The sequence below is a fragment of the Gossypium arboreum genome, chromosome 10 (assembly GCF_025698485.1).
Source record: "Gossypium arboreum isolate Shixiya-1 chromosome 10, ASM2569848v2, whole genome shotgun sequence".
Taxonomy (NCBI): domain Eukaryota; kingdom Viridiplantae; phylum Streptophyta; class Magnoliopsida; order Malvales; family Malvaceae; genus Gossypium; species Gossypium arboreum.
In genome coordinates this window covers 131,506,614-131,528,899 of record NC_069079.1, presented here as the reverse complement: position 1 = coordinate 131,528,899, position 22,286 = coordinate 131,506,614, and the positions used below count along the sequence as shown (strand labels likewise).

Sequence of the window (22,286 nt, the reverse complement as noted above, 5' to 3'; positions counted from 1 at the left end):
GTGTGGTTCTGAATTCAACAGTAGAGATAATACCGAGATTCGTGTTGGCTGCTTACTCAACTGTTCCACCACGTTGTACTCACTGTGCTTAATAAATTTTAAAAATTCCTGTGCTTCCTCCTCGTCCACAGGCTTTTTAGCTTCTTGTTCAGGCACAGTTTCATGTTCAGCTTCGGTCACACGCATTGGTGCTTTTCCTTTCTGTTTCAAGTCACTGTTCTTCTTCACTGGTTCGACCTCTTTCGAATAACATCTTCCACTATGAGTGAAATGACCTACTTCCCCAACACTTCCAGTCATGGCCTTGGGTTTTTCATTTTCCGGTGTGATGATATTGACGTTGTATTTCCATGGTACTGCTTTATTGTCCTTGTAGGGGAAAGGAGATGGTACCTCGATTATCAATTTTGGTTTCACCGGTTCCTTCTTCGCGTCGTAATGAATTATTAACGATTGGTTTCGCTTATATCGGAAAACTCGACGATTGATGGTCAGAGGCGCATATTTCTCCTCCATCGGCCTCTTCGCCTTTATAAAAGATCTCAATCTCTTTATTATCCATCATGTTTTGAAGTACCCTTTTAAATTCCTTTAATGATTGAATTTCGTGCCCTATGATTCCATGGAAACTGCAAAAACCTTGACCTTTTTCAATTCTTCCTTCGAATATTTTGTTAAGATGACAGGGTAACCCCTTTTTAGCTAGTACCTCCCAGATTTTCTGCAGAGGTGTTCTTATTTCAAAAACCCATCTTTTACTTTGCCGTTTGTCTTCCTCTCCCACCGTGCTCATATTCTCTTCAGTGTGGTTTGGGAATGGGTTCCCGGATGTACCGCCAACGCCATCAAATCGCAGAATACCCACATCGATGAGCCCTTGAACTCTCCTTTTGAAGGCCAGACAGTTTTTCGTAGAGTGCCCCTGGTTCCGGGTATGGTATGCACAACTAGCATTTGGGTCGTACTATTTCGGGTATGGAGGTTTAAGGGGTGCCATGTAATGTGGAGATATTAACTGTTTCTCCAAGAGTTTTGGATACAGCTCCCCATAGGAATAGGGGTGAATTGCTGTTTCTCAGGATTGAGCCTTGTTGGTCTTGGTTCATTTTTGGGTTGGCTTTGAGCGGGTAGAGTTTTTTGTGGGAATGTAGTGACGGGCCTTTGGTTGTTCATGGCGTATACGGGGTAGGAAGGAGGTGGTGCTTAATAGTAAGGGGTCCGAGGAGGATAATAGAAATTTAGAGGAGGATAATTTCAAGGTCGGGGTTGGTTTGGATATGGATTAGGGGCATAACGGCTTCTCATTCCCACCATATGGGCTTCTGGTTCTTTCTTCTTCATGGGCGCTGCCCTGGCATTCTCTATAAGCTCATCGGATATTACAATATCCGCAAAGTCTTTCGTGGCACTTCCTACTAGTTTGTCATAAAACGGTGCTTTCAAAGTGTTGATGAAAAGAACGATTATCTCCGTTTTTGTTAGTGGGGGTTCCACTTGGGCTGAGACATCCCTCCATCTCTGCGCATACTGTCTAAAAGTTTCTGACGGCTTTTTCTCTATCATTTGCAAAGTCATCCAGTCTGGCACCATATTTGATACATGCCTGTATTGCTTACAGAATACTGATGCCAAGTCCTTACAAGATCGAATCCTTTCCCTACTAAGCTGGTTGTACCACCGAAGAGCCGATCCTACTAGACTATCCTGAAAACAATGTATGAGTAGCTGGTCTTCATTCACGTAACCAGTCATTTTTTGACAAGACATGACAAGATAAGCCTTTGGACATCTCGTGCCATCGTATTTTTCGAAATCAGGCACCTTGAACTTCAGAGGTAGAACTAGATCGGGCACCAAACTGAGCTCTTTGGCACTTAGTGCAGAGAAGGCTTCAGTACCCTCTATTACTTTGAGTCTTTCCTCTAAGCTCCTATACTTCTCTTGAGCCTCGTGATCGTCCGTTCTCAACCTGGCTATTTCTGCTGGATCGTCCAAATCTGGAACAATTGGATTGGCAGGATTAGCCCCAGGATTTGATATGAATATTTCTTGCACTAAATGAGTATGTGGCACCGGCCGTTGCTCTGGGTCTGTGGGTTCTCCTTGGGTGTACCCTCTTTGTGCTGTGCGGGCGTGTGGTGGAGTGAATCCGGAGGGATAGAGTGGGTCTTGATTGTGATTAACTCTTGACCGAGGTTCCTCGATGTCAGGACTCTGCATGGGTCCCTTTCCTTTAACTAAAGCTGACATCATCTCCATCATCTTGGCCATTTGATCCTTCTGTTCGAGCGATTCTTCTCGTGATCTCACCATTAAGTCTCTCGTCTCTTGCTGTGACCTAGCCAACTGCTCTTGTAATTCCTTTTGGATTCTTTCTATTCTTTCAATCTTTTCATTGAATTCAGCCTCTATTGTTCTAGTTTGTCGACGCGTTCTATACGAGTGGCGTGGTTCTAGATTTGAAGTATTGCAACTGCGAATTGTACGTTTTAACCTCAGCAAATGAGTACGGGATATGCCATGAATGAATGAATAAATGCATGAATGCTTGAATGCCAAATGAATGTTAGTCATGAATGACATGTAAAGAATTGGTGTTGATTTCAAGATAGCCCCTATTTAGGCATTTCATTCATCAAAAGAGTTCATTACAAAACATTTTGCCATTTTTGATTCAGCTATTACACAAACTTTCTAGCTATATCGCCATATTTCTTTACTCGCTCTAAGAATTCCGATATGCTCGATCGTTGGCTTGGTGGGAATTGGCAACTGAGATTTTCAGCTTCTTCCGATAATTGTACCACGTGCATGGCTACCCCACGAACTTCATTGATCAAATAGCTAAGTTGCATTTCTTTTTCCTAGAGGCCCTCTTCGTAAGCACGAACGTCTCTATCATACTGACTATCTTTTTCTTTCAAAGTCTTCAAGAGAGTATCTAACTGTTGTTGATGATCTTGCAGCATATCTTCTAACTCTCGTATCCTTTCTTTTAGTTCTTGACGTTTAGATCGACTAGTCATCACCTCGGCAGACACAACTTCATATTCGGCGTTCTTCTTCCTCAATTCTATCATAGCCCGCGCAGCCTTTTCTTCCTCTTTCTTTGCTTTTTCTTTCTAAAATTCCATTCCGCCTTTGATGTTGCTTATTTCTTCTTTCCATTCTACCGATGACTTACCCAACCCACTATTCTTTATTGTGCCTCTTAACTTCTTATTTTCCAGGTGAAGATCTCTTAAGTCATTTCTTATGACTTCAACCTCTTTTTGCACTTTCTCGGTTCTGGATCTTTCAATCTGAATGTCGATCTTCAATTGGTAACTTTCTTCTTGAAGGGCACTAAGGTCCCGAGACATCTTGGCCTTTTCTCGTTCAAATTCTTGTCTTGCTATTTCTTGCTCAGACGACATTTCCTCCGAGAAAGGATTCTGGACGTGTAGTTTGTTGACGAGATTTACTGACTATTTACCCGTTGCTTCCTCCATATGTCTAATCTTGAGTTAGGATATCAGTATATAGGGCCAATTCTATTTGATGAATTTTCTTCCAAGATTTTGTAGTGTCTCGGACCTTCTTCATATATCCTTCACCCGCGAAAGCGAACTCGGATTGTGCCAATCCTCCAGTGGCGGGTATGAATTATCGCGAAAAAAATTACCTTTGGACTAATAGTGGGGCATATCCAACTCCTCCCCATAACCCGAGTAGTGGTACCCAATTTTGATCTCCGACCTTGTATAGCAGAACCGAAGGACGTATCCACGGTGCTCTCTACGTTATATCTTCAGCTCGAAGGTTCTAAAAAACTGAGACCCAATGCTGTTCAGTGACTTTCTTTGGCCATTCTTTCTTGAGATAAGCTTCCAACGGGGCAAATGTTTTTGAAAACATATGGAACGGGGTACGCTCTACTTTCTAAAAGTGACTCAAAATCCAGACATTTAGTAACTGCGCGCATTCGATAAAGCGTCCTTTCCCCATTTTCCTACAACTGTTCAGGGATCTGAAGGTCTCGGCTAGGATAGTCGGGACAGGGTTGATTCCTTGTTTTAACCTTTCAAAGAAATCGACTACTGCAACTTCAAGATGTCTGAGAAATTTCGGGAAAATGATCAAACCGTAAATGGCCAAAGCGAATAGATTTATCCTTTTCAACATGTCGGGATGGTTCAGAACCAAATCTCGTAGGGCAGACCATGGAATACAAATGGTTTCATTCTTCTTCTTTATCTGTTTTTCGGCCCATGCGTCAATCATGTCTGTCAATCTCACCAACTTTTTCTTGAAGGTCATCGGCTTAGGTTCTTTCACATATATCTTATAGGGTTGTACATTATCGATACGAAGCAGAACTGCGTACTCTTCTATAGTCGGGGTCATGTCTTCCTGGTTGAAAGTAAAACATTGGTAAGCCGAATCCCAAAATCTGACCATGGCTTGGATCAATCGTTCGTCTATGTTGCCAGCAGTCAAGTTGGCTATGTCCCCATACCTCTCAGTGAAGATACCTCTAGTGTCCGAGTCCTACTGATTCCAAACCCGAACCAAATCTTCAAGGTTATTCTGGCGAACATTCACAGTTACGTGCTCGGGCAGATTGGCAATACATCCCTCCACTAGACTATCCCCTTTTTCTTTCTGAGTTTTTAGAGAACAATCTCGGACTACGGTATTTTTCTTGGTTGTTTGTATAATTGACTCTTCCATTAGAAACCCGTTTTTTGGCAACCGATCTTTAGTCAACACCTTTCTAATATGATGCCTATAATGCATAATGAAAAACAATACGGCAAAGACAAACAACCTTGATTAGTAATTAAATACAGACAAAAATATGGAAAATTTAACGAATCGAACTACCCAAATCTAGTTTATTAAACAAACCCAATCCCCTTGTATAGAAAGTGAAAATGCAAAAGGCAAGAGGCGTTCCTCCCGTGCACTTATTTTGGTGACTACTAAACGGACGGAGGTTCGGCATGGCTCTAGTTAGGTGGCTCGTATGGTTAATTATATGCGGTTTTGGTTCTAGATAGGTACTCGAATTGTCCGTACTGTCATCTGCTAAGATTAGTACGAAGCCTCGGTCATAGCCCATCACAGACTCACGAGTTCAATTAGAGGGATTACATTTACTTATGCCTATGCGGAGGAACAAGTTAACTCATGAAAGCATAAGTCATATGTAACCCGAAGGCGTAGCGTTTACTTTCACTTAAACGGACGGGGCCCGGGTAGAGAGCTCATGTTGTGCGAAAATGCAAGTGTACGGTGTGTGGGGAGAAACTCACAAACCTTTACGTTTTATTTAAAAACTAAACCAAAACTAAAACCATAAAAATTTAAAGCTGAAAAATAACCAGACAAAACAAGTTAGAAGAATATATACAACACGATGCAAATGCATGATTTTTTGAAAACAATAATTTGAGGATCACGACTAAATGTTAATTTGAACAAAGAACTTTAAAAATTTTGACAACACGAGTTTAATTCCAGACATGACTCTCAAAAAGGGATCCCCAGTAGAGTTGCCAGCTGTAGCGACGTAAAAATTTTAGCTTGGCTTGGTCACTAATTGTGGCGATTTATTGAAAACTTGGAAACTGAAATTTTATTTTAGAATAAACAAGGAGTCGCCACCGATCCTTTTTCCTAGGTGTGATCGGACACCTATTAGATCTCTTTATTTTTAAAATAAAAAGAAGGCTAAGTTTAGGTCCACGTCAAAATCCAGAGACAAAGTAGGGCTCGGGAGTCAGTTACGCGCGAGGAAGGTATTAGCACCCTCGCGACGCCCAAAATTGGTATCTTTTAAACATGTGTTGTCTTAATTTTCAAAAATGCTAATTCAATTTAAATTTCAATCGTGATCCGATTTAAAAGATGAGAACTTTCAATTTTTGATTTTTGAAAAGGATATACCGTTTTAACACGAGCCGACAAATTTCATCTAACATAGCGATGAAATTTACGACTTAATGTTAAATCGATATATTGCCTCGATTAGTAATTAAAACATAAAAATATTCATGAAATAAAATTTAAAATAAATCAAAGATGCAAATAATGACATTATCAATGAAAAATGTTAACATAAAACTAGAGCATTAGCAAAATAATAATAATAATATTTAAAGAGAAATAAAAACCAAACATGAACGAATATGAAGTACATTTAGTAATAATAATATAAGGTAATATATACATAAGATAATATGCAAAAATATAATATATGACATATATACATGATGTATGAAAATATAATGCCTAATAGACATATATGTGCAATATTACTAAATATATACGTAATAGATACAAGTACACATAGTATAATTGAACATATGCAATAATATTAGGAACACTATGGACAAGGAAAATACATTTATACTAATAATAGTAAAAGATGTATGTACACCGGATAATAATATAATACGTAGCAATAGGGAAAATAATAAATACAAAATCAATAATACGACATACACAAATAATACAAATAAGAAAGGTATATATATACGTATGATAAAATAAATGTATTAAAATTAATAATAAATACAATACGGGTAAAAATAAATATATACATGATATATACGTAATGTGGTACTAAGAAAATATTAATATATATATATATACAATATAGTATTTAAAAATATATACGTAAGATGGTATAAAAATATGTACATGGAAATGCCTAAGAACTATATATAACTAGTAATATTTAAAATATATAGAACATATATAGAACATATACAATACATACATACCTTAGAAATGATAATAATAATAAGAAAACTATTTTGTACACTACACACATACTTACGCATATATATATATATATATATATATATATATATATATATATATATAGTATTAGAAATATACAATATAATATTAGAAATATACATATAATAGTATAAAAATATATAACTAATAATATTAAAATATATATAATAATATATATAAAATATAATATTAAAATTTATTTACATAACATATATGAAAAACATATATAATATAATATTAAAACATTTACATAATATATACGTGTAAAGCAAGAATATATACTAATACATAATAATAATAATAACAATACTAATAATACTAATAATTCAAAAATAACAATAATATTTAATAAAGATATAAGATAAACGAAAAAAAAGGACTAAAATTAAATTAAAAATAAAGTTGTGGGGCCAATTTAAAAAGAAAACAAAAAGGAAAGGGCCTATTTGAACACGCGAGAAAACAGTGGGGACCAAAAATGCAATATTCCCTGTTGTCCAAAACGCAGCGCAGTGCAATGGACTAAATTGAAAACCATGCAAAAATTCAGGGCCAAATTAAGACTATCGCAAGACTTGATTATAAACCATTTAAAAATCGGAGGGTTAAGCGAAAATAGCCCTCTCGCTAAAAAAAACACGCGGATCTGTTGAGCGGGTCGGGTCGACCGACCGGGGCCTAAACGGCACCGTTTTGTTTAAAATGGGGGGGACCAAAACGGTGCGTTTTGGTCCCCTATATAAGTTAAATTTTTTTGAAAAAGCTCATTTGTACCGGGGGGAAAAGAAAAAAGGAAAAGAGAGAAGGAGAGAAGAGAAGGGGAAGGGAGAAACCCGGCCAGGGGCCGGTCACCGGACGGCCACCGGAGGCTCGTTGGCGTCGGCACCGGCCGCCGTACACGGCGGCCGGAGAGGTATTTTTCTGATTTTTTTCTCCTTTTTTTTGCTTTTTATTATTTATTATATTTTTGTATGTATAGGTGATTAAAATGGGGTTTAAAACGAAGTAGAAATATAAAAAGAGAAAGAAAAAAAAATCACCTCTCGGTCTTTTTGACTTCTGATTCTTTGATCTTTTGTGTTTTTTTATTTGCCTGTATGCTATTTTTATTTTTAAATGCTAATTGAATCACTATATTGGCTCTGGAATTGAATGCTTTACTTCTCGTTTTTTATCTTTCCTTACTGCCGAATCTGGAACCCTACATTTGTTGTTTGGATGGCTTTAAATGGGGAAATTGATAGCATAAAAAGAAATTTTTGGGGTTGTTGAGTATGAAGAATATCAAACAAAATCTTTACTTATTTGAATTAAGATAGAAATTAATAAATTAATATAATATTAAAAGTAATTAAATATTTGTATTGAATTACTTTATTTTTAAATTACTACGTTTTCATTAACAAAAAAATAAAAGAAATTTTTAAATAGCAAACCATAATTATTTATATAATAAGTAAGGTCGGGAATTGATAAATGTTCTATAGGGGTATAATAGAATATTAAAAAATAAATATTAAAAAAATTACACATGACAAATTTTAAGGTTGCTTGTGAAATATAAAAAATGCACTTTGCCAAGATACAAAATATTAATCCTTAATCTAATATATTATAATTATATATTATCTACAAATTACTATGTTAAATTTATTAATTATTAAGAAAAAGAAAATAGTAAAAGGTTAATTTATAATATATCAATATTTTATAATTTGTACGAATGCTTTAATGGTGACTAAGAATTTTTTATTAGTATTATACGTGGATGATCCAAATAATGGATTTATGTTTATGTTTTATTATTTTGAATTATGTTGCTTTATATTAATTATAGCAAGTAAAACATTGAATATGATAGAAATTGAGATTTGAAAATTTATAATAATATTATTTATATTATTATATATTTTAATTATATTGAATAGCTCGATTAATGAATATTATTTTACACTAATTACAATAATTAAAAATATATTATTTTTAAAAATAATTAAATAGGTAAAATCACTTAACATCAGATAAGCTAGTAATTTTTTATTTTGGTAATCTTTATATCTGTTTTACGATTTATGTTCCAGAATCATGGTTACCTGCTTAATAATGTCGTCTCAAAAATTCGAACTTAGATCTTCTTTTTGGGAGTGTAATGTATCTTACCATTAGATTCTAATGTTAGATACTAAATTAGAAAAAAGTGTCAAGTTCAGATATCTAATGTTATATTAAGCCTTTTAATAAAAAAAATGTGACAAATGTAATGTATTTTTATTTCATGTATTTAATATAAAGTAATATTATTAAAATTATTAAATATAATTAAAATATATTAATTATTTTAGAGCAAAAAAAACCTTCAAACCATAATTAAAGTATGAATGAAAAAATGAAAATTGCTGATTTTTCTGTTAATAATTGAAATAAAATAAAAGTGTAAATGAAAATAAATAAAGTAAAAGATAATGAAGTGTAATTTAAGGATAGTAAAAGAAAGGCATTTCTTTTTAATTCAGTTCGAAAACTGAATGATGTTAGATTTATGCAGCTCTACATTTTATCACTTCACTCTCTCCATCTTTCAATTCTCTCTACATTTTGATTGAATTTGTATTTGTATGTAAGAAGGAAGAGTTATTTTATCTTATTATGACTCTGCAGGTTGCCATTCCCAATTTGACGGGTCTGATTTTGTCCTCCATTAACATACATAAGATATGGCACCACCCATCTTCCTCATCTCTCACGCACTTGTGGAACTTTCGGGTGGAAGGGTGTCACTATTTGAAATACCTGTTTCCGTCTTTCTTAGTAAAAGATCTTGTGCGACTCTACATGCTTGAAATAAAGGACTGTAATATGATGGAACAAGTAATCTTTACGGATGGATTGGCTACAGAAGATCAATGGAGGAATCATACGATTTTCTCTAAACTAAAGTGGCTGTCGCTAGAAGACCTTCCCAAACTCAAAGATACCTGCTTTGAAACTGACTTTGAATTCCCATGCTTAGAACGTTTAACACTAACAAATTGTCCTCTGCTGAAAACATTCATCTCTAAATCTGTCTCTGGAGATGAACCTCCAATTCACCAACCTACACAAACAAATAACTCCGCTGTCCTCAATGAAGAGGTCATTTCTTCTTCTGTTACTTCTTTCATTAATCTTTTTCATTTCAACATATTCCAGTTATTAACCCAATCAAATGATTTATTAGGTTGTTTTCCCTCATTTGGAGAACTTGCACATTCATAATTGTGATTCGTTAGAAGAAATAATTGAGCTGCAAGGACTCACTGCCAATGAATCACAGTCAACATCAGCTACTCGGTCTACTATGGCAGAAACAGTGACGACCAAGTTTGTATTTCCCCATGTAAAGCACCTTGGACTGGATAAGGTGCGAAGTTTGAATATGCGTACCACGCAATGGCCATCGTTGGAACAAATGGAGGTTATTGAATGCCCCAAAGCACAGATATTTGGTGAGGTTGAAATCCCAAACCAACAACCCTTGTTTTGCGTCAATGAGGTATCTTCATTAATAGTTGATATTCCATCTTCATTCCTTGAGATTACATCCAAATCATACGAGATTACCTATAAATTGCCTTTTCAACTAACTAATATTCTCACCTTCTCTCTTACTTAAATTTAAAACTCTTTAATCCATGTTTAATATATTTGCCAGGACACTTTCCCTGTTTTACAAGAATTAACACTGAAGACGAGTGATATGATGAAGGGGATATGTGATGGACAACTCTCATTGCAGTGTTTCCCAAACCTCGAACTTCTTAACCTCCAATTCTTTCTTGAGGCATCCACTACTCTTCCATATTCTTTCATTCAATCACTACCAAAGCTTCAGAAGCTTTTTATAAGCAATGCTTCCATTTCTGAAATAGTCCGGTCTGAAGGACTCAGCAACAAGGAAAGACATACATCAGCATTCTCTCAGTTAAAGGAATTAAGCTTGTCTGGACTTCCAGAGTTGGCATTAAAGACTTTGTTTGAAGGACTCATCAATGAGGAAAGGCACACAACGGCATGCTATCAGTTAGAGGCGTTAAGGTTGTCTCAACTTCCAGAGCTTACAGTAATGACTTTAGAGCCATTTTTGTTGTCTTTCAAAAATCTATTAAGTATGGAAGTTTCAAGATGCCATGGATTCATCAATCTAATGGCATTCTCGACAGCTAAGACCCTGACGCTACTAGAAAGATTGAGCATAGCTGATTGTGAGTTGATAGAAGAAATCATATCATGTGAAGGTGAAGACTTACTAGGCAGCATTGTTTTTCCCAAGCTAAAGTATTTGAAATTAAGTCATCTGCCAAGTCTAGCAAGCTTTTTGTTGAGCATTGGCCTGCAATGCAACATGTGACCAGCAGCTCACCAAGCTGACTTGCATTAGAGCAGAACCGAGAGCAGCACCAACTTGGTCCATTTTGATTTATTTTGTTCAAATGTAACTTGTCTTAGTTGAATTGTAACTTGTAATCAAAGTTAGTAAGATTTTTGATGTAATGGATGTAATAGCTGATCATATCAGCTTACTTGTGTATGTGGTTCACATTTTGAAATTGTTAAGCATTAGTGGGAGTAGTTAAGTCATTAGGTAATTGTTTATTGACTTTGTAATTCTTATAAGCTACTTTTTCAATGAAATGAATTAATTATTCAGTCATTCTTGAGCTCAAATCCTCTTTGTTTTTGCTTGTTTCAATCCTTTCAATTCTCCTAAGTTTGTATGAGAGTGTTGTTGCTGCCAATGTTCCAACAAATGGTATTCAGAGCCTAAGTCTTTGAGGGCCTCTGTTTTGTTGGTTTCTTTGTTGAAAAATATAAACTTGAGAAGGAAGAAATCGAGGTCATTAAGTTTGCTTCAACAAGATGAGCTTTACAAGACCTCCACCTCCAAAGCATTCTTGGTGAGAACTACCACATTTGGGTAGTTAAAATGAAGACTTATCTTCAAGCTCAAGACTTGTGGAGTGTAGTAGAAAACGACATCGAACCACCTCCATTGAGGCTAATCCCACAATTGCTCGGATAAAACATGTTGAGGAGAGCACCAAGAAGCACAAAGCTTTAGCTTGCTGCAGAATGGAGTGTCGGATGTAATCTTCACTCGGATCATGGCTGCAACACACCTAAGGAAGTATGGGAAAGGTGAAGGAGGAGTTCATGGGGTCGGATAAAACTAGGCAGCAACAAGTCATCAACTTGAGGAGGACTTTGAAAACTGAAGATGAAAGAGTCGAGAGCATTAAGCAATACTCGACAGAATCATGGCTATCTAATATGACATAAAAGTGCTTGGTGAGGATTTCGGTGATGCAGAGTGGTTGAGAAGGTTATCACCACACTTCCGAGAGATTTGAGTCTAAAATCTCATCACTCGAGGATTCAAGGGACTTGACAACCATCTCTTTGTCGAGTTGGTGAACTCCCTTTATGCATTGGAGCAGAGACGGCCAACAGCGGAAGACCATCTGAAAGAGCCTTCCAAGCAAAGGCCAAAGAGAGCTCCAAAGACAAGCCGAAAGGAAGGAAGCCTTGGCTTGACAAGAGGGATAAGCTAAAGAGAGACTCAGCAAGAGGAAGTTTCCACCATGTGTCCATTGCAAGAAGACCACACATTCGAAAGGTTTTCTTTGGTTCGGGCCGGACATCCAATGTAGAAGCGCAAGCGGTTTGGACATGTTGAGAAAGTTTGTAAAAACAAACCAAAGGCACCAAAGACAAGAACAGACTCAAGCTCTGTTCTTGAAGAGCTTCAAGCTCAGGAGGAGCATGTGTTCACAGCCTCTTGTTTTTCATTTTCAAACAAGGTCAGAAGTAATTGGTTGGTGGATAGTGGCTGCTCACATCACATGGCAGGTGATGAAAGTCTATTCAAAGATCTAGACAGAAGCCATGTCTCTAAAATCGAATTGGCGTGGTGAACTGATTGAAGCCAAAGGCGAGGCGGTGTTTTAGTCAGCACTTGTTCAGGTAACAAAGTCATTTCAGATGTGCTCTTTGTGCCTGATATTGATCAGAATCTGTTGAGTGTTGGTCAATTGGTTGAAAAAGGGTATTCCCTAGTTTTCAAGAATGATTCATGTGTTATTAAGGATTTGTCATGGTCAAGAAATAATTGATGAGGCATGGTAGATAAATGTTTCATGCTTGATGTTAATCAACTTGAAAACAAAGCTTATGCAAGCTTGGCTGATAATACTGGTTTATGGCATAGAATATTAGGCTATGCTAACTTTAGATCACTTGATCTGTTACAAAAATAGAATTTGGTAGAGGATATGTCGAAAGTAGAAGCAAATGACAGTGTTTGTGATGTTTGTCAGTTTGGTAAACAAGCCAGATTGCCATTCCTAGTGAACCAAGCCTGGAGAGCTCGAGAAAGGCTTAAACTGGTGCATTCTGATATTTGTGGACCAATGAAGTCCCCTTCTTTGAATGACAGCAAGTATTTTGTCCTGTTTATTGATGATTTGACCAGATTTTGCTGGGTTTACTTCATGAAACACAAATCTGAAGTGTTTGAGGCCTTTAACAAATTCAAGGCACTAGTGGAGAACCAATCAAGCTACAAAATCAAGGCTTTGAGAACTGACAATGGGACTGAGTACTTGTCTGAGAGGTTTCAGAAGCTTTGTGAGCATGCAGGGATTCATCATCAGCTCACCACTGTTTATACTCCACAGCAAAATGGAGTTTGTGAAAGGAAAAACAGAACAGTGATGAATATGGCCAGATGTCTGTTGTTTCAAAGCAAGCTTCCAAGCAAATTTTGGGCAGAAGCAGTCAACACCTTAGTTTACCTATTGAATAAGCTACCAACAAGAGCTGTGAAAGACAAAACACCCTTTGAGGCATGGTATGGTCTCAAACCATCTGTTTCCCATCTGAAGGTGTTTGGATGCATGTGCTATGCACTCATTCCAGCAGAAAGAAGAACAAAACTGGAGAGAAGGTCTGCCCCTGGGATATTTGTTGGCTACAGCAGTACCAAAAAGGGCTATAGGGTGTATGATCCTTCAACAAAGAAGATTTTGGTGAGCAGGGACATCAAATTTAATGAAGAGAAGTTTTGGAGTTGGGATGATTTAGAAACAAGTCAGTTTGATGAAGATCAACTCGATATCAGCCCAGAGCCAACTGAAAATGAACCAGAAAGTGGTGACATCGATGATCCTCCTGTGAGAGGAACCAGAACCATTGCTGACATCTATCATAGGTGTAATATAGCCATAGTTGAGCCTTCAAGCTATGAAGAAGCTGCAAGGGACAGAAGTTGGAAAAAGGCAATGGAAGCTGAACTTGAGATGATCAAAAAAAATGAAACATGGGACTTGGTTGATAGGCCAGACCAAAAGAAAATCATAGGTGTTAAATGGGTTTTTAGGGCCAAATTCAACTCTGATAGCTCTTTAAACAAACATAAGGCAAGGTTAGTGGTGAAGGGCTATAGTCAAGAGTATGGCACTGACTTCATGGAGACTTTTGCTCCAGTGGCTAGGCTTGACACAATCAAGCTTCTTTTTGCCTTGGCTGCACAGAAACAATGGAAGATTCACCATTTGGATGTCAAGTCAGCTTTTTTGAATGGTTTTATGAAAGAAGAAATTTACATAGAGCAACCAGAAGGGTTTAAAGCTCCAGGAGAAGAAAACAAAGTTTACAGGCTGAAGAAAGCCTTGTATGGTCTGAAACAGGCACCTAGGGCCTGGTATGATCGAGTTGATACTTATTTGTGCAAACTTGGGTTCGAGAAAAGTCTGAGTGAACCAACTCTTTATGTAAAGAAGACTAAAGATGAAACTTTGCTGATTATTTCAGTTTATGTAGATGATCTACTGGTGACTGGAAGCAGAACTGATTTGATCAATGATTTCAAGACTCAAATGAAGGAAGTATTTGATATGACTGATTTGGAAGCCATGACATACTTCCTTGGTATGGAAGTGAACCAGTCTGATCAAGGAATCTTCATCAACCAACAAGCTTTTACCCTGAAGATCCTAAATAAGTTCTGCATGTCCAATTGCAAATCAGTGAACACACCAATGGCTTAAGGAGAGAAGCTGACCAGCTTTGGAAACCAAGAAAGAGTTGATGAGAAGGAGTATAGAAGTTTAATTGGCTGTTTACTCTATTTGACAGCTACTAGACCTGATCTTAAGCATGCTGTTAGCTTGTTGTCTAGGTTCATGCATTGCTGTGACACATCACATTTTAAGGTAGCAAAAAGGGTACTTAGATACCTTAAAGGAACCTTGAAACTTGGAGTCATGTTTAAGAAAGAAAATGAGCTTAAACTTATGGGATATTCAGAGAAGGATCAAGGCAGCTCTGCAGATGACATGAGAAGCACCTCGGGTTATTTTTTACACTTGGCTCGGGAGCATTTTGTTGGAGTTCAAAGAAGCAACAAACTGTTGCTCAATCCACAGTGAAGCGAGTATATTGCAAAGAAGAAAGAGTGAATCAAGCCATTTGGCTCGAAGTTATTGTCGATTTGAATGAAGAACAAAGTGAAGCTACTAAAATCATGGTTGACAACCAATCAGCAGTTGCTATAGCTAAAAATCCAGTCTTTCATGGCAAGACTAAACACTTTAAAATTAAGTTCCATTTTGTTAGAGAGGTGACGCAGACAGAGAAATCGGTCTTGTTCATTGCAGTTCACAAGATCAATTGGCGACATTCTAACCAAGCCACTCAAGTACATCCAGATTTGAAGCTTTAAGGAGATGATCGGTGTTTGTTGCATACAGTCCAAGGAGTGTTGAGCATTGGCACGCAATGCAACATGTGACCAGACTCACCAAGTGACTTGCATTAAGCGAGAACCGAGAGCAGCACCAACTTGGTCCATTTTGATTTATTTTGTTCAAATGTAACTTGTCTTAGTTGAATTGTAACTAGTAATCAAAGTTAGTAAGATTTTGATGTAATGGATGTAATAGCTGATCATATCAGCTTACTTGTGTATGTGGTTCACATTTTGAAATTGTTAAGCATTAGTGGGAGTAGTTAAGTCATTAGGTAATTGTTCATTGACTTTGTAATTCTTATAAGCTACTTTTTCAATGAAATGAATTAATTATTCAGTCATTCTTGAGCTCAAATCCTCTTTGTTTTTGCTTGTTTCAATCCTTTCAATTCTCCTAAGTTTGTATGAGAGTGTTGTTGCTGCCAATGTTCCAACACTTTTCATTGGCGCATCATTCACTGGAGTTCCCAGTTTTGCAAATGGTGATAGTGACAGAGTGCCCCAATATGAAGAATTTCTGTCATGGAGAGTTAAGCACACCAAGGCTGGACCAAATGCACTTAAAAAGAGATGAGGACGGTGAACTGCAGTGGGAAGGCGACCTTAACACTACCATAAAACATATGTTCGATGAAACGGTACCAATCATTTTAAAGTGTTTCACTTTTGATAACGTTGGTTTTACCTTTCTTTATAATTGTTTCTTTTGATCACGCACGTACAGAATGTGCAAAATTCTCAAGTGGTCGAGGTTACTGATCAGTTGCTCCAAATGGAATAAGGAAACATGTTGGGTTGCAAGCTCAGTTTCATTTCAATTCAAACCAAATGGTAATTCACGCTTCTATTTTCATCATGGCTTAACTAATGCTTTACAAAGTGACCATGGAAATGCCTTTTTCATTGTAGGTTATGTTGCTCTATTGGAGTATGGGGGCTTCCACTATCCTTTATGCAGTTCTTGCAAATCCACTATTGAACTATTGCATTTCACATTATAACCTAAGTATTGATTTTGAAGTGCATCATGTTTGGCACTGGGAATTACACCTATGAAAGCTTTTAGTAGTAAGGTTGACCCCAGTTTTATGGATGTATTTCAGCCACATTATACTTTTGCTGGTATTTTGTATCAGCTTGGGGATTAGACGATTTAATTAAGATTGCTACTCATTTTGTGTGTGCTTGTTTCATCTTTTTTTGTTCTCTCTATGAAGAATATTATGTACTTATTTCAGTATTTTGATGAAAAGCTGAAGCTAATATCTCCTTCAATCCCAGGATTAACATATTCATCCTCGCAATGATAATATCACCAATTCTCTTTTTTTAGGCAATAGGAGAAACAATCTAAAGCAAGAAGAAAACAAACCAATGCCATAAATAATTGAATGACATCACATGCATAATTGAGAGCTGCACACAGAAGTAAAACAAATTTATTATATTTTCAATGTATAATCTTATGATCTTTTTTCAGTAAGCAAAATAAATAATTTAAGGAGGCCACATATATGTTGGGTAGCTAGTGCCTAAACGAAATTTCTCCGCTATTTGATGAGAGCTGCTTACAGAAGTAGATTCCATGTATCGGGGAGGCCGGCAAGGCACCAGTGGGTGCAATCCATGCCGTTGAAGTCATTGTAAGTGCTAGGACGTGCATCTTTTCTTAATTGAGAGAGCATCGTAATATCAAGCAAATGAACAAGTTTCTTGATGTTCCTTATGGCCTCTTTAACTACGTACTCTGTCAAAGGCAAACCGGTTAGATAAATCGATCCCTTGAATGGTGTTGTCTGCCTTGAACAATTCCTTTCTTCTGGCTCATTCCAGTCTATGCCACTGATACATACATAAACAAGAGACTAGTAATCATATTACTCGGAAGGCCGATACAGAACAAAGAGATCGCAACGGGGAAAACAACTCACTTGTAGTGAGAAGGGGAAATTCCTTGAAACATAACTTTAGTCCTATTGGTATCCACATCTAAATCAACCCATTTAGCCCATGTTGTCAAAGCTGTACGAAAAGCAACCGTACGATGAATGTCCTTACGAATCGTCCCATCAAATTGCACATAATCCCATCTGCAGTTAACAATTACAGATCTTTAGCTCTTACTAAAAATCATCAGTTAATCAGATATTACTTGTTTTTGTAGATCTCATACTATTGCTTCAGTCCTCTACGGTGCCACCAATGCCAAGTGTTGAATATTAAAACATCGATTTCTTTCCATAGATTTCCATCCCTTACAGAATCCAACTTCAAAACTCTGCCAATTGTTTCCTCTTCAACGTCTACTAAGTACAACGAACGAAATAGCATCACGGATACCTTATAGTGCTAAAAGTTTCAGTCCACCATATACATAGACCATAGTTAGTTACCTATACATACATGTATGTATTAGTGTATGTATGTATGGAATAAATTGATTACCTCGAAAGTAACAGTGGAAACAGTGTGATTATGCAAGTCTTGTGTGATTATACCAGATGTAGTAGGCACTGCAGCATGAAGCATGCATAACAGAGATTGCCATTGGTTTATACTTATGGAGTCCCCAATAAACATTATCTTCTTGCCCCTTAATCTCCTCAAAAAATGCGTCCCATCAAACCTGTCATTTGTTCCATTAAGCTAATAGCCACGCAGATCAAACATTGAGGGTGGTGAGAGATATGTACCTTGGCAAATTACACTTGCTTGGTTGCCATCTATATTTAACGTAAAGATAATTAGGGCGGCCATACATGAGGCAATTAAATGGTTGAAAGGACAGGCTGATGTATCGTAGAGAGGATAGGAGCTGTCACACACCCACTTACCTTTGTATACATTGCAACAACCATTGGCATTTTCTAAACATAGAAATGAAATGGTGAGAAAGCTAAGAGCAATAAGAGAGTATGATCTTCTTGTCCTTGAAAACCCCATTAGAGAGGAGAAAAAATGTTGTTTGAGTTTGCATTTACTAGTACACTTGTTTGATGGATAAATAGACAGATAGGCATCCAAGTTTCAGCTACTTTAGTATTGCAAGCAATTTGGTTCACATGTGTTGTGGGTGGTTGAAGTTACAAATCCATCAAAAATTAAGATTTGGGCAGATGAAATATATATATATATATATATATATATATATATATATATATATAAACTTAGCCCTAATGTTTAATTTTGTTAATTTAATATTTATTTTTTTATAACTTTAATCATCAACCTTCAAAATTTAGTCAAATTATTATTAATTTTAACTACAATAATGTGGTATCTTGCATGGTAATTATAGAAATAATTTTTAGAGATCTAACTTATAGATAATAAAATTAATTTTTAAATAACTATTCAATCTGGAATTATTTTTTATAAATACAATACTAGTTAATGATTGGTTTGTATGTGAAATTTTTTTATTTTAAAACTTACTAATAGTGCAAGTAGGATTTAAAGAATTTAATTTAAAATTTATCAAGGATTTTATTTATGAATTATAATTTTGAACTTAGTAATATATAAAGGCTAAATTAGTCAGAAAGGCCGATTTAAGAAATAATTTGGTTGTTTAGGCTTATTTCTAATATATTTATCGGAGTAAGCAGATTTTAGAGAGAAAAAATGAAAATGTGTTTAAGATGATGCATTTTTAATATCGGTACCCTTGCATGTGTTACTTCCTTCAATTAGAGTTACAATGGAATTTGCAAATTTGTTGATTGGATTAAAGAGATTCATCGACAACCTGGGGAAGGAGAGATGCTTTGTGTAGTGCTACTTTCTAATGGTAGCTAGCATCTTGTTTTCTCCTAACTTTGGAGGATGGATGGTGAATCCCCCCATATCAAAATCTTTTTTCTATAATTTAATGGAGAGAAAAGAAAACATTATCAGAGTAAAGAGAGTGAGATACCATTAAAAATGGGAGTACCTTTACAAGAAAGTGCCATTATAGCAGCCTCACAAGGAAACAGCTGCCACCACCAGCACCACCCATTCTTTCATGGTTTGATAGCCAATTTGTAAGTCAAAGTTCCATAAATCTCATCATAAATAAAAAATATTTTTGATTCCAGTATAGTAGCTTTTCTAAAATCATGTTTTAGATATGATAAACTTGTAAGGTAAACAAACATGTTGAGAAATGGTAAAATATGTGAAGAAAATACATATGAAAATGAACAAAAGAAAAACATAGATAGAATTTTGAAAGATTAAAACTCAAAATAAATATTTACAAATTTTCTCTAAATTAACTTGGATTTTCATGGTATATCTACAAATTTTCTTTTCATTTTCTTCAACCTCAATCTTTTTATTGGTTATCAGTTCACAGTTTGATGTTTTATTTAAGTATTTCTTTCTATCAATTTTGATTGTGTTATTGTTTTTCCTTTTATTAGAATAAGTTTTCATTAAAATAATAACCATTTGACTTTTATTGAGTTTCGGCTATTTGTTCTTTTAGTCAATTTTCTATTAAATTTTAATTTTGGTGATTTCATAAAAATAAACATTTTGTAATTTTAAAGTTAAAGGGAAACTAAATTAGGAAACATAAATTTGAAACTAAGCAAAATAAGAATGTTGTGTGTGTATCTTTTAAATGAAAGAAACTGTTAAGGACAAGAGCCTTTTTGTTTAGTAAGTAATTAAGAAAGTGATGATGGAGTATATAACAAGTATTGTATTGTGTATTAAATCATTGTGTTTATGGATTCGTATGTTGGCTTGATAGTTAAGGTATTTATTGTCTCAGGTTTGGTCTTTAATTCGTTTGATTTAATATTAATTTTGTTAGGATTTAATCATAAAAAAAAATCAAAATTGCAGATATTTTTGTTCTTTTTAAACATGTAGATCAACATTGGGCCTGACTTGTTTATGTTTAATTGATTTCCAAGGGCATTCCCATATTAGAGGAAAATTGTGGTGATATGGACCAATTTCCACCAAACATGTCATTTTCAAGTGAGTGGTTGTTTTGGATCTTCTATATTTCCTTTCATTCGAAGATTTTACAATCTGAAAAGTCTTGTCACTTTCTAGTTCTGATTTCGAAGGTCTAGTCCCTTGTAACGAGTCTGTCACACGAATCAAAAATATGAAATTAAGTTTTTTCAGAAACTTAAGAAAAGGTTCGGAGCTTATATTCTTTTTAATCTCCAAACATTCATAGTTTGGCATTGTGATGATTTGTTGAATTCTATTTTAAAAATCTCACAACTTTGGACATGTCATATAACTAACAACAATAAGAGTAAGAGAGTGCACTAAGATGACAAAAATAGTGGGAAATGGAACCAGAAGGCAATAGTTGTCAGTAAATTGAAATGTTTATAACTAAGTAAATTACATAGCCTCACAAGCTTCTGTCCTGGAAATTACACCTTCAACTTCCCTTCTTTAGAAGAATTAGTTATGGAAGGATGTCCTAGATTGAAGATATTTTTTCAGGGAATTTCAAGTGATTAGGAGTAAAAGAATGCAGTTCAATGGAACAAGTGATTAGGGATGAGGAAGAGGAAGCAGCGACACATAAGTTTACATTTCTTGCGCTCTCCTTTATAATAATTGATTTGTGTTTCAATTTAGACAAATTTTTATTTGGGAGGTCAAACTCTTGAATTTCTAAAATCAAATGAAATTATCATAACTTAGTGTTCGAAAATAATTGCATTTTCTTCCTGGGTTTTAAGAGAGAGTGGTGAATGGTGATGCAAGTGAAAAGGTAGTTGGCCACAAGGTGAATTTGATATTCCATATTTATATACTCCACTTATATCATATTTTCTTTCTTTTATTAATTCATGGGTTAAAAAAATAAGAATAGATTAAATAAGAGTTGATAGCATGATTTGGACTTTTATTGTTTACAAAATAAAATATCACGAGTCAAAGACAAAAAAAAAAAAATCCACTTGTTGAGTATGAAAAATGTCATAAAAATAAATGAGAGTTAATTTTTTTTGAACTTTTAATTTTATGTTAGTATTCTTTATAGTGTTTGTCAAATGTGAATTTTCATTGTTTTATAAATACTATTCAATCTAGAATTATTTTTATAAATACAATACTAGTTAATCATTGGTTTGGTTTAATGTATGTGAATTTTTTTATTTTAAAACTTACTAAGAGTGCAAGTACGATTTAAATAATTTATCAAGGATTTTATTTATGAATTATAATTTTGAAGCTAGAAATATATAAAGGTTAAATTAGTTGGAAAGGCCGATTTAAGAAACAATTTGATTGTTTATGCTTATTTCTAATATATTTATCAGAAGGATGTTGCTTCCTTCTATTAGAGCTGCAATGGAATTTGTGAATCTATTGATTGGATTAAAGTGGTTGATTGACAATGTGGTAAAAGGAGAGATGCTTTGTGTAGTGCTACTTTCTAATGGTAGCTAGCATCTTGTCTTCACCTAAGTTTGGAGGATGGATAAATGGTGAATCCTCCTATACCCAAATCTTTTTTCTGTAATTTAATGGAGAGAAAAGATAACATTATCAGAGAAGAGAAAGTGAGATACCATAAAAAATGGGAGTACCTTTACAATATTAGTTTAAGGAAAGTGCCACGATAGCCTCACAAGGAAGCAGCTGCCACCACCACCACCCATTCTTTCAAGGCTTGATAGCCAATTTGTAAGCCAAAGTTCCATAAATCTCATCATAAAAACAAAATATTTTTGGTTCCACTATA

General features: G+C 35.4%; 1 protein-coding gene and 1 pseudogene across 1 annotated transcript; one reads left to right on the top strand and one right to left on the bottom strand.

Moving 5' to 3' along the window:
- The first annotated feature begins 9,435 nt into the window (after nt 1-9,435).
- On the top strand, nt 9,436-12,938 carry LOC128282233 (uncharacterized). Its single transcript, XM_053020392.1, has 5 exons — nt 9,436-9,921; nt 10,007-10,321; nt 10,481-11,063; nt 12,264-12,487; nt 12,837-12,938. The coding sequence occupies exons 1-5, from the start codon at nt 9,436-9,438 to the stop codon at nt 12,936-12,938; spliced, it is 1,710 nt and encodes a 569-aa protein (XP_052876352.1).
- Nucleotides 12,939-16,999: 4,061 nt separating this feature from the next.
- Nucleotides 17,000-18,518, bottom strand: LOC128282512 (protein trichome birefringence-like 39; annotated as a pseudogene).
- Between the last annotated feature and the right edge of the window lie 3,768 nt (nt 18,519-22,286).